Source organism: Littorina saxatilis, linkage group LG3, assembly GCF_037325665.1.
Source record: "Littorina saxatilis isolate snail1 linkage group LG3, US_GU_Lsax_2.0, whole genome shotgun sequence".
NCBI classification, from domain to species: domain Eukaryota; kingdom Metazoa; phylum Mollusca; class Gastropoda; order Littorinimorpha; family Littorinidae; genus Littorina; species Littorina saxatilis.
The window spans coordinates 53989930-54006913 of NC_090247.1; the positions used below are offsets into that span (position 1 = coordinate 53989930).

The 16984-nt window shown below is 41.0% G+C and overlaps 1 protein-coding gene and 1 long non-coding RNA gene across 3 annotated transcripts; one reads left to right on the forward strand and one right to left on the reverse strand.

Annotated features, from left to right (window-relative positions):
* Positions 1-52: 52 nt before the first annotated feature.
* LOC138962660 (general transcription factor IIE subunit 1-like) lies at positions 53-16911 on the reverse strand. 2 transcript variants are annotated; one of them, XM_070334560.1, is made up of 7 exons: positions 16806-16911; positions 15744-15876; positions 14873-15123; positions 13689-13952; positions 3915-4134; positions 2788-2965; positions 53-2454 (listed from the first exon to the last, which is right to left on the reverse strand). In XM_070334560.1, exons 2-7 carry the CDS (start codon positions 15870-15872, stop codon positions 2276-2278), a joined length of 1221 nt encoding a protein of 406 aa, XP_070190661.1. In that variant the 5' UTR covers positions 15873-15876; positions 16806-16911; the 3' UTR covers positions 53-2275. The 2 variants fall into 2 exon arrangements, with proteins under 2 accessions (XP_070190661.1, XP_070190662.1); XM_070334561.1 differs by lacking the exons at positions 15744-15876; positions 16806-16911 and adding an exon at positions 15494-15522.
* LOC138962661 (uncharacterized) lies at positions 8491-11007 on the forward strand. The gene is made up of 3 exons (XR_011454573.1): positions 8491-9065; positions 9476-9655; positions 9988-11007. It is a non-coding gene; the product is annotated as an uncharacterized lncRNA (long non-coding RNA).
* Positions 16912-16984: the final 73 nt, after the last annotated feature.

A 16984-nucleotide genomic window follows, 5' to 3' on the forward strand; every position in this document is an offset into this window, starting at 1 on the left:
ACATGTACGGACACATTTGCTCGGCACGGAGTGTTTTCCTTCTATATTTGCCCCCCCCCCCCCCCCCCTCAAAGGGACACCTGCAAAACGTGGACGCGGACACTCATTTTCGGTCCCAACAGCAGGTCATACCTCCAATGTACGGACAGACCATCGTCAAATTTTCACCACAACAAAATCGATAACAGAGCAGTCCGGCTCTTGGTACAAAGATCACAGCCGCAATGGCGTGATGACAGTCACTGATAACTTGAATGTGTACCCATCAGGAGGGGGGGGGGGGGGGGGGGGTAGTTTTGGTCAGGAGTGGAGTTCGAGTACATGCGAAGATGCCAACATGAAACTGCACCGTGCTCTTTATTCTTGTCTGTTGGACGTAAAAAACAGAAACCACAGTCGATAAAGGTCCTGAGCGAAAGAGAGGGAAAAGCCGGCCACAGTTCTCAGCATCGTGTGTCTGTGTGTAACCTCTTTCATTGACAAGATACTCTTGTTTCCCCTCAGCCTTGACCAGTGAGTCGGTCGCCTAATCTGTGAACCCTTCAGTTGTCTTGCTTTGTCAAAAGTTATGACACAGTCAACTGGTTTTGCTCTGAGTGAACAGTGCAGCTGGCCTCTCTGGCCACAGCCCCAAACAGTACATGGCTGGAGGGAGTGAGAGAGAGGGAGGGGGGGAGGGGGGGTGGAGGGGTAGCTGGCTAAACTCTGTGGGGTGTCCGGTGTCACTGCATGTCAGCAGGAAGAGCATTGGAGAGAAATAGAGAGGTGTACTCTTCCACACAATTTCCAAGCCTCAGTTGTCACGGCTTGGGGTAGGCATTAGTGAGGGAGAGTGGGAGCTGTGTTATGTACAGTGTATTTCCGACTGAAGTCAATAAAGCCAGACAAGAAGAAAATAAATTACATGATTATGACATGCAGCTCTATCTGCTGCTATTTATTCAAACTGGTTTTCAAGCTTATTCTTGCGAAGCACCTGCACACGCTCCTCTGTGCTGTGTTTGTGTGGCTGCTTTCGTATGTCAGTGCATGGCGAGTGTGTTCACTGCCTTGAGGATTTATTTTTTCTCTTCTTTTCAACACTTTTCATACAAATCATTTTTACAGAATGTTTAAAGAAGTATTAGGAGTTTATTGTTATTGTTTAGTAGCCACAAGAAGTGATTAGCATAGACTCAATCCTGTTGTTTGTGTGTCTCTGTGTGAGTGTATGGGGGAGGGGGTGGTGTGGTCACCCCTTCCGTGACCGGACACCTGCAATGTACGGACAGTTTTGCTATGGCCCAAGGGTGTCCGTTCATGAGAGGGACTGCTGTAACTGATCAGATCATTTTTCTACCATTATCAAATGTGCATTCAACAGGAAGAATTTAAGATAGCACCCTTTCCTCTAAGTTCTCTATTCATGTCTCAAACACAGTGGTTTGTAAGGCGAACCAGAAACTCCTGATATGAACAATGTAGCATAATCATTTTATATGCCAACACAAATCAGGAATGGATAACAAATACAAATTCAACAACAAAATAACAAATGCAGTGCCCTTTTGATTCTAGACTCTACAGGCATTCTGTAAAGAAGGAGAAAAAATGCAAGAACGAACCTGGAAGTCTTAATTGAACCATTATCAACCATTAACAGAAAGTCTCTACAACAATGGCTTGAGAAGAAGCCTAAATTGATGTTGTTCTTTGGAGGGAGTATATTTTTGATATCCAGAAGTGCTGCTTGGTTTATAATGCCTTTATTTAGTTTTTACTTTCAAATTACAGTTAATGCCATACTGTAAAACACACACACAAGCACACCTTTCAGCCTGTCCTTAATTTGACGAAGTCGACTTCGCGTAGCTCACTTCGCGAAGCTTCCAGAACGAGAATTCGTCCCCTAATTGAACTATTTTCAGCATAGTTTCGCGAAGTCCAAGGGAATACACTCTGCTTTTTAAGAGTGTGATTTTTACATCCATCTTAAATCAAAAAGCACTCTTCTGGCAAAAAGAACAACTTCGTCACAGCTATGGCGAAGCTTCGCATGTCAAAATTTGCAAAGCGAAGTAGTTGACGAAGTACTTCACTGTAGCTGCAGGATTTCGGTATAAAGACTTCGTGTAGCTTCGCCAAGTCGACTTCGTGCTCAATTAAGGACGGACTTTAGCATCAGTAAACCAATCAATCATACCTCCAGTCCAGGTTGACAAAGAGTTCATACGCTTTCATTTCATTCTGTCGTTTTTGTTTTCCATCAGATGTAAGGCTACTATTGATGCAAAAATCATTCATAGTAATTCTCATACATTTCTTGGCCAATTCTAATGTACTCCTCTTTCTCTGCTGGGGTCATGGTTGCAACCATGTCTTCAGTCACGTCATGGTACGGCAGTCGCCTGTCTCCTATCGTTATCGTAGGTGCTGCATCCTCATCATCATCACTCTCCATTTCTTCTACATCACCTGTGTAAACAGAATTTGTTTTTAAATGTGGCCCATCAAAAAAAGAAGAAAAAAAAGAGCAAGATATGCACTTAAACAAATCAAACTGGTGTGCATTGCCTTAGGTAACTTTCAGGTGAAAAGCACATTCCAATTTCCGTTTCGAGTTAAGTTTTGAAAGAAACTCATAAAAATGAGACTGTGCAGGCAAATGTTTTTACTGAACATAACAATTACTCTTGAAAAGAGGTGTGTTTGGAGAAAAAATAGCAAAGGAAACAAAAAGTTTTATTTCATAAAACGAATAAATAAAAAATGGAGAGGAGAAAAAATTAAGAAGCAGACAACTCATACCTCCCGCAACACCCGATACGCTTTCAACTTCCCTGTCAGACTCGTCGCTTGATTCTTGATCTGGTAACCGTGACGACCCCGCCTTGGGTTCGTGGACTAGAAGAGTCTGCATGATGTCCTCACTGTTGAGTGCACCTGCACCAGCACGTGATGTGCTGGCCTCTTTGGCAGCTCCCATCTGGATAAGGCAAAAATAACAACCACTGATTACAGTGTACCACAATCATTTCAGAGTAGAACCTCTGCTAGGCAGTTTTTTCTTTTCCCCCTGTACACCCTGAATTCTTTCTCACTCTTATAGAATGTTATTCTTCTTCTTCTTCTTCTTCTGCGTTCGTGGGCTGAAACTCCCATGTACACTCGTGTTTTTTTGCACGTGTGGAATTTTACGTGTATGACCGGTTTTTTACCCCGCCATTTAGGCAGCCATACGCCGTTTTTGGGGAAAGCATGCTGGGTATTTTCGTGTTTCTATAACCCACCCAACTCGGACATGGATTACAGGATCTTTTTCGTGCGCACTTGGTCTTGTGCTTGCGTGTACGCACGGGGGTGTTCGGACACCGAGGAGAGTCTGCACACAAAGTTGACTCTGAGAAATAAATCTCTCGCCGAACGTGGGGACGAACTCACGCTGACAGCGGCCAACTGGATACAAATCCAGCGCGCTACCGACTGAGCTACATCCCCGCCCTCAATGTTATTCAAGAACTGCCTCGGCTGTGCACATATGAGAAAACATGACATCCTAAGATTTGATATTTTCGGATTAGAACCCCAATAGAATGTTCATTGAATAAAAAATAAAAAAAATAAAATAAAATTAATCAAATAAAATAATGTGGAGCAACTGGCATGCTGATGTAAGGGACATCACTCAAAGACATAACTCATATAACCAAAATGTTATCTCCCCTCCTTCCCCACTGCCGAGGGAAAACAAGGCAAACAACAATGACAATAACATTACAAACTCTCTCTCTCTCACACACACACACACTGACACACACAAAATTATACTTGTGCTCTATCTTGATAACAGACTACATCAAGTATTGCTCAAATTTAGCACTCTTCATTTGACCAACACTTCAAATAACTCTTCCCAACTCAAAATCCATACATACCAATGTATCTCCTCCATCCAGCATAGGTACTCCTTCCACCGTACTCTTCTGCATCCAGATTGGGACTTCTTTCTTCTCAGGCGCAGACGCTCCATCGTCTTCTCCCATGGTGATGGTGACGCTCGACTCGGAGTAGCCAAACCCTAAGTCTTTTGTGGATGCCCCACTCCATACCATGGTGTCTGCGTCCGGCCGCGGTTTGACTTGTGCCTGACCCTGCCTGTTGTGGGGGAAAGATTCTATAATTAGAGTTAATTAGATTTAATGGGGCACTGAGAACACCATTCATACATTAATTAAAGGCACAGTAAGCCTCCCATAAACCATCACTGAGCTCCCAGAGCCTCTACATACAGTGCAAGCATACTTCCATTTGAACGCTCACCGAACGGGAACATCCTGGCTGCTTTCTGTCGAGAGTGAGACATTTTCAAAGAATTTATTTTCTTTTACTATGCGAACGGACAATCAGGCGCCTTGTTTTGATGCTAAACCTAACTTTTAAAATCTAAATAATAAATTGACAGCTTGTTACACAAACATTCTTAAAATCATAAAAGAATTCTTTTTTCATCAAGACAAGATCAGTAGAATTCGAAGTTTTCAAAGTTTAAAAAAAGAAAAGCTCGGAAACGTGTCACGCAAAACGTCTTTCTCATAGCAGATGACGGTTGTGCCTTGCGCTAGTTCCTCTGAACCGTCAACCGCCACCGCTCTAGTTCGCAGCCGTTTGTTGCGTTTTAGATTCAGAGGTACACAATAACGTGCTATTGCAGATAAGCTTACAGAGAGTCGCATTGAAATCTCAAACTGACGACTAAAAAAAGGAAACTGGATCACACAGGTTCATGATGGCTCAGGGGTAAGATAAACCACGCAAAAATAAATTCTTTGAAAATTGCTCGCTCTTTACCGAGGGCACCTTTTTCAAGCGGTGAGTGTTTAAATGAAAGCGTGTTTGTACTGTGTGTAAAAGCCTGACAGTATCTTCGATGGTTTACGGGAGGCTTACTGTGCCTTTTAAACAGTATTTAACACACAACAAAATAAAACAAAAACTGCTGTCCTGCAGATGTTTTCATCATGAAGAGCAAGGATTGTGTTAACGTATGTCTGACGCATTTGAAAATTTTGCTGACACGTGTTTACATCACCACACTTACATCACTGGTATTTGTTCAAAGAATGTGCCTCTCTTTCTGAATTTGTGTCTTCACTCACTAATCTACCATTCCTGATATGAACTACACCAAAAGTACAACAAGTCGCGTAAGGCAAAATTACTACATTTAGTCAAGCTGTGGAACTCACAGAATGAAACTGAACGTAGTCCGCCGCTAGTGCAAAAGGCAGTGAAAGTGACGAGCCTGTTTGGCGCGGTAGCGGTTGCGCTGTGCTTCATAGCACGCTTTACTGTACCTCTCTTCGTTTTAACTTTCTGAGCGCGTTTTTAATCCAAACATATCATATCTATGATGGAATCAGGAACCGACAAGGAATAAGATGAAAGTGTTTTTAAATTGATTTCAAACATTTAAATTTGATCATAATTTTTATATTTTTAATTTTCAGAGCTTGTTTTTAATCCAAATATAACATATTTATATGTTTTTTGAAATCAGGAAATGATGAACGTAAATTAGGATCGTTTTATAAAGAAAATTACAATTTTAAGATTTTTAATGACCAAAGTCATCAATTAATTTTTAAGCAACCAAGATGAAATGCAATACCGAAGTCCGGCCTTTGTCGAAGATTGCTTTTCAAAAATTTCAATCAATTTGATTGAAAAATGAGGGTGTGACAGTGCCGCCTCAACTTTTACAAAAAGCCGGATATGACGTCATCAAAGACATTTATCGAAAAAAAGAAAAAAACGTCCGAGGATATCATTCCCAGGAACTCTCATGTAAAATTTCATAAAGATCGGTCCAGTAGTTTAGTCTGAATCGCTCTACACACACACACGCACAGACAGACAGACAGACAGACAGACAGACAGACAGACACAGGGATCGCGTTTACGCACGATTTTTGCGTATTTGACGCATTTTAAAAGTCGCTGACGCGTTTTTTTCGCCGCGCTGCGTAAGCCATACGCAAAACTATTGTAACTTCTTCTTGTCTTCACGCAGCGCTTTTGCTCTGACTTAATAATCACCCGATCCTGAAACTGACTATAGGGCTCGAGAAGTGACGACACACATGAAATCTGCGCGTCAAAACTAAAGTCCGTTTCTTTTTGCATCGAAGTATCGCAAACGAACGTAACGAGGGTATTACCAGATAATGTCTTGTCGGATAATGAAACAGACATTAGCTGCTCTCCCATCTCGCGCTTCCAAAAGGCGGAAGTGTGTCTAGTCGTATTAGAGCGGGAAACAAACTCGCAAGGCCCGAAGGTTGGAGACAGCAGTGGCCGAGGTCTTGTCGGTAGCGCAAATAAGTTAGGTTACGCATGGAGTTACGAACACGTAAAGCCAACTTATTCCGTAGCTCCGCAAATGCGTAACTTGGTGGTCACGACGCTTGCTTAGTCGTTTGCGGAGTAACGAAATACGTAAGGAGCTAACGCTGTGCGCAAAGTTGTACTATTTTTAGTGAAGGGGTATATCCCGTGAAGTCGCGTCTAACTAGTGACGTCAAAAGCCTCAAGGAAGTCTATTAGTCTCGGCGATACGGAGAATTCTTTCTTTTTGTGTACTTTACAGCATGCTGTTGTGTTTGATTACGTAATATAGTATTTGTTTTGTTCTTTATCACATTGTCGAAGCTGGAGCACCAAAGCACCGCGGCGGACATTTTAGTGAAGTTGAAATCCACACCTTGGCTAGAAAAAAAGAAGCAAAGCAATGAGGATCTGTTCAGCAACATCCGTTGACGGTTGAAGTTCCGCCGCAAAAGTATCAGAAAAAATAACGTGCTGCCCGCCATGTTTTTTCGCCACACGCGTGCTGCGCAAAGGTTTACGACAGGGGGGGGAGCTGTCGTAACTTTACGGTGAACGTAGCGGCGCAAGTTTCGCTACGCTCGCGTCATGACCACCACGTTTTCATCTTACGGTGTCCGCTGGCTCTGCGCATATATGCGTAAAGCCGCTACGTAGCCGACAAGACCTCGGCCACAGGGGTGTTATTCGACAGGCGTGCGCGGAGTTCGACAGGAAAACTCGCCGTATTTAGGTAAGGAGTGTCTTTAAGTCTTTCGTGCGTGTTTTGTTTGTGTCTGTACGTGTTTTCGTAGTACGCAAAAATATTGGTCCGTGACGCGTTTTTTTCGTTTCGTTGCGTATGACTTACGCGGTTTTTTAAAAAGCTAGCGCGATCCCTGATACACCACGACCCTCGTCTCGATTCCCCCTCTACGTTAAAACATTTAGTCAAAACTTGACTAAATGTAAAAAGATACTGGGTTGTCTGGGGATGACATGACATTAGTTGGCCTTACTATTCCATGCCACAAAAGGCGCATAAAATCAGAGCAGGGGGGGAAAAAGACGCAATGACACCCCTTTGGTGCATGTATGACTATAAAAACACACACACACACACAAAACAAACACACATACAAAACAAACACACACACACACACAACCAAACACATCAAGGCAAGGCATACTGCTGAAGCTGATCATGAAAGTCAATTTGACAGTGAAGCACAACAAAATCGACAAGAAAAGTCTTCAACAAGGAAATCCGAGGCTACCACAGTAGTTTTACCTAAAATTGGATTGGTACATCATGCTTTAAAACAATGTGTGTGTTCGACATGATTGCGTGTCTTGTTTAAAGGTGGTCGTCTACATTTTTGCTTTTTTTCAATAATCTTATGGTTAGATATTCCTAAAAAGTTATGTCAGATGATGAATGAACCATGGGGAAAAAAGTTATAGAAAAAAACATATATGTAAAATTTTGTTTTTGTTTTTTGTGCTTTGCCTAAAAATACTGACCAATCAAATTCATGTCACTATGCTTATAGCCACGCCCAAACAAGTGCAGCAACAGTTTGACACTGGAGCGCTGTCCACGGTTTTTTTTAAACGCACGAAATACACGGGATTTGAGAGGAGTTTTGCGCTTGGCATTTTCCAAATGTGGCCATTTCTGCGAAAAGGGACCCTGTTGAGCTAAGCCTCTGATTGGAGAAACGCGGGGTCAAAGTTAGAGCAAAATGTAAACAAACTTTGCTGTGCTGACTGATGCCCACTTCAAGTTGAATTTCTAAAATGTTCAATGAATTATCAGCGATAGTACAATGAACAGCAATTTAAAGTAATGGAAAATAGTCTTGGGATCAACATTACAAACTTCTACAAATGTTTATGTTCATTCCTCCTCAGGAAAAACACATCGAACCGATGACAAGTTGACTGCGATGATGCCGAAAATGCCGACAGAGTGTTTTGTTGTGCTTCGAGAACAAAATTTTCGTCGCTAGTTTTGGTCAAGTTAAAACAACTTACCTATTTTTTTTAATGTTTGACAGTAAGCTTAATATAAACTTTCATCTGGAAGCACATTCAGCAAGAAGTGATGTAGCCAAATCATCACACAGCTACATTTCACCAGACGGATCTATACGCATAGTTCAGGTAGATCTGACTTTCACGCGACCGTAGCACTGTACGAAAAAGCAGACGACAAATGCAGTTGCCCGATGAAGAACAGTTACTCCCCGTTTACATCTTTAGTTGCTTCCCTTGCTAAAGTTACTGATATTTAGATCAGTGGTTACTGACTGGGGCATTCTGTTCTTTGCAGCTGTGAATTCTGATAGTGGAAGGGCAAGTCAGTCTTCTCAGTTGAACACGGAATGTTCTGCTGACAGAAGTCACTTTGGGATAAGACAACGATTTTGTTGACGAGGTCAATGCTGTTAATTCAGAATAATTTTGTTGCACTTCGCCCGGACATTATTTTGTGACTCCGAAGTCGAAGCAGATCTACTTTGATCACGATGGTGTTGTAAAGGTTCATGATGACAACGCACACTACTAATCGGTTAAAGAGTTCTCCAAGAGCATAGGCCTATTGCGAAGCAAGGTCTTCCTCTTCCTGATCGTTTGAATGCCCGGACATCGTAAATGAGAACCTGTTGCTCTTACCGTTTGCTGTCTCCACTTAGATCTATGACAGGCTACAATTTCAGGTAAGTTACCATATAGACTGCAGTGTGTGTTTTGTGTGTGTGTGTGTGCGCGCGCGCGCAGCTTGTGTGTGTGTGTGTGCGCGTTGTGTGAGGGTTTCTGTATGTGTGTGTGTGTGTGTGTGTGTGTGTGTGTGTGTGTGTGTGTGTGTGTGTGTGTGTGAGAGAGAGAGAGAGAGAGAGAGAGAGAGAGAGAGAGAGAGAGAGAGAGAGAGAGAGAGAAAGAGGGGTAGATAGAGGAAGAGAGATGATAATGACAATGATGATGTTGATGATGATGATGATGATGATGATGATGATGATGCTGATGATGATGATGATGATGATGGTGGTGGTGGTATGTGTGTACGTGTAGTATGTTTTTAAACTCCTCTTTTTTATTTATTTAACCAATGTTACTCTCTTTCTCTCAGTTTGCTGGCGTGGAACAGCAAACAAGTCCAGCAATTCACCGGACAGTGCAACAACAAAAGACAGAAGTGCCTGGCCACAAAGCAGGTGTTCGACAGAATGGGGCAACAGCAATATTATGTCCAGCCGGTTCCAGTTCCAAGGAAATCAGCATGGTTTACCCTTGGGACTTTGCTCAGTAGGTAAAGACATATTAATACTTTACAATTTGTCAGTACTTTAAAAAAAAAGGGGGGGGAGCAATACAGTTATATTTGTGTTTATGTGCTGTTTTCTCCAACAAAGAAGCAGACACACACACACACAGACACACACACACACACACACACACAGACACACACACACAGACACACACACACACACACACACACACACACTACATTTTCGATAATGTCACCATACCATACCAGCTTAGAAATGGCAAGTGGACAGGTACCCAAAACCAGACTTGAGCTGTGCAAATAGTGGTTAGTAAATAATATGTTGATCAACTCTGTGGTTGCCTTTGTTTCAGAGAAGCAAATCGTCTACCTTGCGAATGAGGCAGGGGTACAGAGGAGGGTAGCAACTTCAGTCTTCGGCATGGTGCATCAATACTTAGGCATGCAGTTTTGTGTGTGACAGCACAAATCCATTTTGAAAATGTCTTGATCGTCGGCCACATCAAGTTCGACCCTGATTGGCATTTCAGTTTGTTGAAAGTAAAGGGAGACGTTCGATAGCAGAGTGCACGGATGACATTTTCAATTCAGTGAAGTGATGGACAGACTGACAGACCCACGTGTGCAGGGACCCACAGCACCATATGTTACTTTCTACAACTGGAAGCTGTATTTACCAAGGAAACTGAACAATTAATCCTTGTTATGAAATTTAGAAGTACCACAACTTCAAGTCAACAGGTGTGTGTGTATTGTTTTCAGCAGACAGCCTCAAATAGTTTGTGTTTGTATGTGCGTGGGTGAAGAAAGAATAGAACATGGCGGGGGGGAGAGGTAGTATGAAAGAAGAAGAAATATTCGAGAAAAAAAATCATATGGCTGATTGTTTTTACATTTAGTCAAGTTTTGATTAAATGTTTTAACATAGAGGGGGAATCGAGACGAGGGTCGTGGTGTATGTGTGTGTGTGTCTGTGCGTGTGTGTGTGTAGAGCGATTCAGACTAAACTACTGGACCGATCTTTATGAAATTTTACATGAGAGTTCCTGGGTATAAAATCCCCAGATTTTTGATTTTTTATTTCGATAAATGTCTTTTATGACGTCATATCCGGCTTTTTGTAAAAGTTGAGGCGGCACTGTCACACCTTCATTTTTCAATCAAATTGATTGAAATTTTGGCCAAGCAATCTTCGACGAAGGCCGGACTTCAGTATTGCATTTCAGCATGGAGGCTTAAAAATTAATTTATGACTTTGGTCATTAAAAATCTGAAAATTGTAATTAAAAATATTTTTTTATAAAACGATTGAAAATTACTTTTATTTTATTCTTCATCATGTTCTGATTCCAAAAACATATAAATATGTTATATTCGGATTAAACACAAGCTCTGAAAATTAAAAATATAAAAATTATGATTAAAATTAAGTTCTCTAAACAACGAAGTGACTGTGGTAAGATGAACAAAGTAAAATTAAGTTTACGAAATCGTTTTAAAAACAATTTCATCTTATTCCTTGTCGGTTCCTGATTCCAAAAACATATAGATATGATATGTTTGGATTAAAAACACGCTCAGAAAGTTAAAACGAAGAGAGGTACAGTAAAGCGTGCTATGAAGCACAGCGCAATCGCTACCGCGCCAAACAGGCTCGTCACTTTCACTGCCTTTTGCACTAGCGGCGGACTACGTTCATTTACATTCTGTGAGTTCCACAGCTTGACTAAATGTAGTAATTTCACCTTACGCGACTTGTTTCTTCTGCATGGGAGGAGAGAATGATAGAAAAAGACGAAAAAGTAAAATTTAGGGTAACGTTACAAAAAGGGCAATAACTCTGGAATGAAACATTATTTTGACCTAAAACCATACAAGTAATAACGGCAGATGATTGAACTTACTATTTCCCGGCAAAAGTTTGTTTTTAAAAGTTTGGCCATTTTAACACTATTGTGACTAGCACTGCCACGGCGTTAACGTCCTGCCTGCCCAAGCTTGCCACCAAGAAACTTCCCAAAAATCAGTAACTGTAAAGAAATCTGTCTAGCAAGCTTGAATTAAGTCCAATCACCACCAAATTTTGTGTACTAATTCAAAAATGGATGCCCAGTTCAGTCGTGCTATTTATAAGTTTGTCACGCGATTTGTTTTAGCAAAGGGGGGTGAAAGGGGGGTGAAAGGGGGATAATTTGTGTTTTTTAACGTTTTTTTGTGTGTGTTTTATTTTCCACTGCTTTTTTTAAAAGTTATTTTTTAACAGAAAGTATTATAAATAATGTTATAACCAAACAAGGTGTAAATCCTATGAATTAGCTGAAATATTGTTAACATTGTACACAGAAATAAGGAGACAGTACAAAGAAAAAAACAAGCAAATCACGCATTCACTCACAGCATCCTGACTCAAATGAAACAAAACTGTAACACTCACCAAATGATGTCTAGTTAATCCATATTGAATATAAGTCACATTTTCACAACAAAGTACCAACTGTACACCTATGAACAATTCCAAAAGGATTTGAAGGCTCCAGCCATCCATTGTTATCAGTGCTGCCACGCCCCCATACCTCCTGCACGATTCCGAGATACATGTTCGTCTAGCAGTATCACCCCCTACCACGTGTAGTTGCCGACTCGTACTAGCAACAACGGGACTGTTTCTTCCTCAATATCACTGCTATTATCGCTTTCTTGAGGCTAAAACGACACGATGTATCATGATCTACAGGATCCTCAAGATCCAACATCCGGAGAATCTCCTCCCGTGACAAGGCTCGCCTTCGATTCATTTTTTTTGTTCGAAAACACCACGCAAATCTGCACTAATTTGATCAAGCCGGAAGAGAAAACCACGTGTATCAAGGGAAACAACTCAATTTACTGCAAGCTTCAAAAACCGGGAAGCAATCACGAGTCGTGTACCTTGTATGTCTAATACTAAAATAGTCACTTCCCGTCCGTGGGCGTTGCAGCGCTATTACTAATATAGTCACCTCCCGTCACGAAAGTGTTAAGTCATTTTGGGGGTATCTCAAAAAAAGGGTCATAACTCCGTGAAAAATAAATTTGAAGGTCTGAAATTCTCACATCACGTTCTAAATATAACAGTCTGTCAAATAAAATCCAAAACTCAAAATCGATAAATTTGTCAACAAGGTCCCTTTTCGCAGAAATGGCCACAAATAAGGATATCCTACTATGAGTACTACGCTGGTATACTACAATGAATTTTCAAACGGCTACACTGGCTTCGTCTTTCCTGATCGAAAGGGGGTGTATTGTTGATAATTGTAGATAATAGACTCTGCATTTTAATGGTCAAATGGCGATTTCGGTATAAAAATGTAGACAAGGACCTTTAAGCCTCCAAAGTCTAAGCAGATTGGTTTACCTAAGAAGTAGTAGTACTTAGTTTTACTTGTGCTTGAAACAATTTATAGCAAGAGTTGTGTACATCTTTTCTTTTTGTTTGACTACACAAGCTGTTCTACTTTTACTTGTGCTTGAACCTTCTACAGCTCTATACTTTCCTTATCTGTCGTTACTTAACAGAAACGTCTGCAAAATGACCTCCATTTTGAGACCTGATTTCCTAAGATTTTTGAAAGTCTTAAATAACAAGAGGCGAAGCCTTCAAGGCTCACGTAAGAAATCGACAAACAGTAACACAAACTCAATCACTCCGTCACACATACACACACACACACACAGTAAGCATAGGTGAAACTGTGCAAGAAAGCGAGACACTAGATCTGCCAACTAGTCTCGGCCCGCTCACAATAACAATGACCGAGACTTTCAGCAATTCCTTCGCGTGACGTCTAACCCTCTTACGTCATAATGTGACGTCTTCAAATGTTAAAGTTTCTATCCCACACGTCAAACACTTTTGACCGAGACGTAATCTTCTTATGCGAGCTTTATCCATAGACTCGGAAATGTTAAAGTTTCTATCACACACGCACGCACGCACGCACAGACAGACAAAAGTTAGCATCGCATAGGCTACACTTACGTGAGCCAAAAAGGGAAGCTCCACTGTACTAACCGTGTGAACTTCCTAATGTCAGTCGGCTCTGGCTCTAACAAAGCCGGAGCCAGCTTGATGTCCTCACACTCTTGCAGAAGGTTGAAGATGGGCTGGATCTGTTCGTTGAACTTGGCCAGGGAGGTGCGAGCGTCTTTCTGCGGCAAGGAGCTCTCGTCTTCCACCACCTCCGCCTGGCAAAGCGTGCAGAGCAGCTGCTGTGTGGCGCAGTCAAGGAGCTGCCCCACTTCGAAGTCTGTGAAAGTTTTGCCACAATCTGGGCACCTATGGCATACAATGGGGGTAACTATGAGCCATTAACCCCTTCACTGCCCACCCCGTATGTATTATGTGGTCATTTTTGGTTTGTCCTACGCCCATACACGTACTAGGTATGTGGCATTTACATCAGCACTTTTCAGGACATTTGTGAAAACTAAATGGGAGGTAACCACTGTCCAACTTCTTGATGGGGTTTAAACACGGTTCTTTCCCATTGACCAGCAATACCAAAATGCTAATATACTGTGGCAGTGAAGGGGTTAAATAATCGAAGGGAAGTAAGCACTCTAAATACATACAACATGTGAAATGGAGTAAGCGAGAGTTATACGGAACAAATCTCCTGGCACCTGAGAGAACCACAAGCATTGAAATGAACAAGCGACTTTCATTGTGAAGGTTTTGCCACATTCTGGGCACCCATTGCATACAATGGGGGTGTGAGCCATTAGGGAAGCTTGAGATACCCAAACTTGTCTGTAGTCTAAATAATATGAAAATTAAGTACCTCATTATGACAGATTGCCTTTGCAATACAAATTCATCATGACATTTTTCTGCACGATTTGTTATTTGAATTTGAATTATTCAGGTCAAGTTGAATTCATGATATTTTCTGTTATACAAACAGCTCACTTCGATAAAGGACTGCAGTATTAAATTTTCAGTGTGATACACTTGCCGCTAACCAAACAGATACACAAATAACATCAAATCATTTCTAGCAGCTGACCATGTCGTAAATGACGTAGTCTGCCTTCTCAATCGCTAAGTGGCTGTTATGCGCTCCGAGAAGTGAAAGTAGGTGACTGCAACAAACTTTCCCATAAGAATCCCAACAGATACATTCACACTGTGAACTTGTGGATAATGTTGACAACACAAATCTTTAATTCATACACATAAAATCCACAGCCACTCACTTGAAGGAAGATCTGCTGCTGGTGTTCCGTTCCTCTGTCTCAATTTTCTTGCGGATATGGTCAAGTTTGTATTTCACAACATTGACATAGATATTGTAGGAGATGAAGTAATAGCTGTGACGAGTTGACTTGCCCTCTGCATCTGTCTCTACACGCATTCGACTCTTCAAGAATTTCTCTGCCTTCAGCGTGTTTAACAAGGAACGCAGGTGGCGTTTCTCATACCTCAACAGTTCTGAAAGATCATCCTCCTGTGAACAAGTCAGAAAAAAAGAGTAGAAACAAAAAGCTGACACACTGGTTGATAATGAGGGAACTTTTCCACCAAAAGGGCACTGTATATTTTCTGTTTTCCAAGCTGAGAAAGTGAGATTCTATATCAAGGTGTAACCTGCTGCAAGTGCAACAAGCAATGTCAGCTAATTGCAGAAATGTCATGGCTCTATTTATTTGTGGGATTTTCAGATTTAAACCTTTAAAATACAAAAAATTAACAGGTAACGATCACCAGGGACCACACAGCAACTTGGATAACTAGCCGTAGAGAAATTTTCATCACAGTTCACACTTGTTGCACAGGACCAAAACAAAGGAGAGTAAAACAAAAAGGATCCAACTGACCTTGATACAAGGATGTCTGACCAACATGTCAACAACAAGCAATGTCAGCTAATTGCAGAAATGTCATGGCTCTATTTATTTGTGGGATTTTCAGATTTAAACCTTTAAAATACAAAAAATTAACAGGTAACGATCACCAGGGACCACACAGCAACTTGGATAACTAGCCGTAGAGAAATTTTCATCACAGTTCACACTTGTTGCACAGGACCAAAACAAAGGAGAGTAAAACAAAAAGGATCCAACTGACCTTGATACAAGGATGTCTGACCAACATGTCAACAATGAGGGCGTGCTCCATGGAGTAAAATCCTCGGGCAATCATCCTCACCAACTTCTTCAACACCAGGGGAACCTCTGTAAGAACATCTGCGTCCATTGTTCTGTTAACACAAGTAAAGAGATCAAAATCAGTGCATTTGATTAATCTGAACAATAAAAACACAAAACAATTAAAAGTGCCTTTTTAGGCATAGATTATTTGAATAAATAAACAGGCATGTAAAAAAATTTTTAATTGGGGTACAAAAACTTGAAAAAGTGTTGCAATATTGTTTTGCACAGTTTAGCATCTTGGATAAAGAGTATCACTCAACACCTTTTTTTGAGTCACATGAAGGCTGTGAAGATCAATGTATACATAACAGCAACTATGAAAGAGGACAATAATTTGGATAAAACTGACTGAGAATGTGAACAAATGTACTGGCTCAAAAAATAGTATGGCTAGATGGACACATTGTAATCAGACGGCTGATCAGCCATGGGTCAGACCATTATGTGTCAGATAAAAATAGAATGTGTCAGTGACAGAAGTCTGTGGTCTTACAACACTAAAAATTAACATCATTTACATGATTTAGTAAAATTCCATACTGTTCAGCTTAATACAGTAAAGTAAGAGAGAACTCAGGGATTATATCAGAATTTAAAATGCTTTTTTAAACTACAAGCTCTCTTGGGTGTTGTAATGTATGGATTGTACTGAACATATCAGGGGAAACCTAAATCTATTTATAGTGACATACAATTTAAAAACTGCGTGTGTTTCTAAATTTTAAAACGTTATTGGCAGCTGGCCACACACCAGTGACAATGGCTATTGTGTTATAATTAACAAAGCCGTTACTTCATAGCATGCACGTGCAAGCTAATCCGCACTTGTAAACAGAAAACTTTCAAAAAGAAATGCCAAAGGAAGAGAAAAGGCATCAGTCAACAACCGTGACTCCCGACAGCAAGCTATACAATCGACTTGCAGAGTAATCCTGTCATTTGATTCCCAAAATAAGCGCCGGTGCGTAAATTCTACCTTTTTTTTAAAAAGCAAATTAAGCCCTTGTAACAGGAAACTACAGTGTTTTGTATCAGCAGGATTTCAGCGTCTGCCTTTCGTCCGCCATTGTTCTGTAGAGTTATCTTTTTTATCGTCTGAAAAGAGCAACATAGACAAAAATACCACGATTCTTCGGGCAAGTTCCGTCTTTTGAG

What these genes read in the sequence shown, in the direction of transcription:
- LOC138962660 (XM_070334560.1), bottom strand. Translation starts at nt 15,872, where the DNA reads ATGGACGCAGATGTTCTTACAGAGGTTCCCCTGGTGTTGAAGAAGTTG. An exon ending in TCAGACATCCTTGTATCAAG is followed by an intron (nt 15,124 to 15,743) that starts GTCAGTTGGATC and finishes ACTTGTTCACAG; the next exon opens with GAGGATGATCTTTCAGAACT. An exon ending in AGCAGCAGATCTTCCTTCAA is followed by an intron (nt 13,953 to 14,872) that starts GTGAGTGGCTGT and finishes TGTATGCCATAG; the next exon opens with GTGCCCAGATTGTGGCAAAA.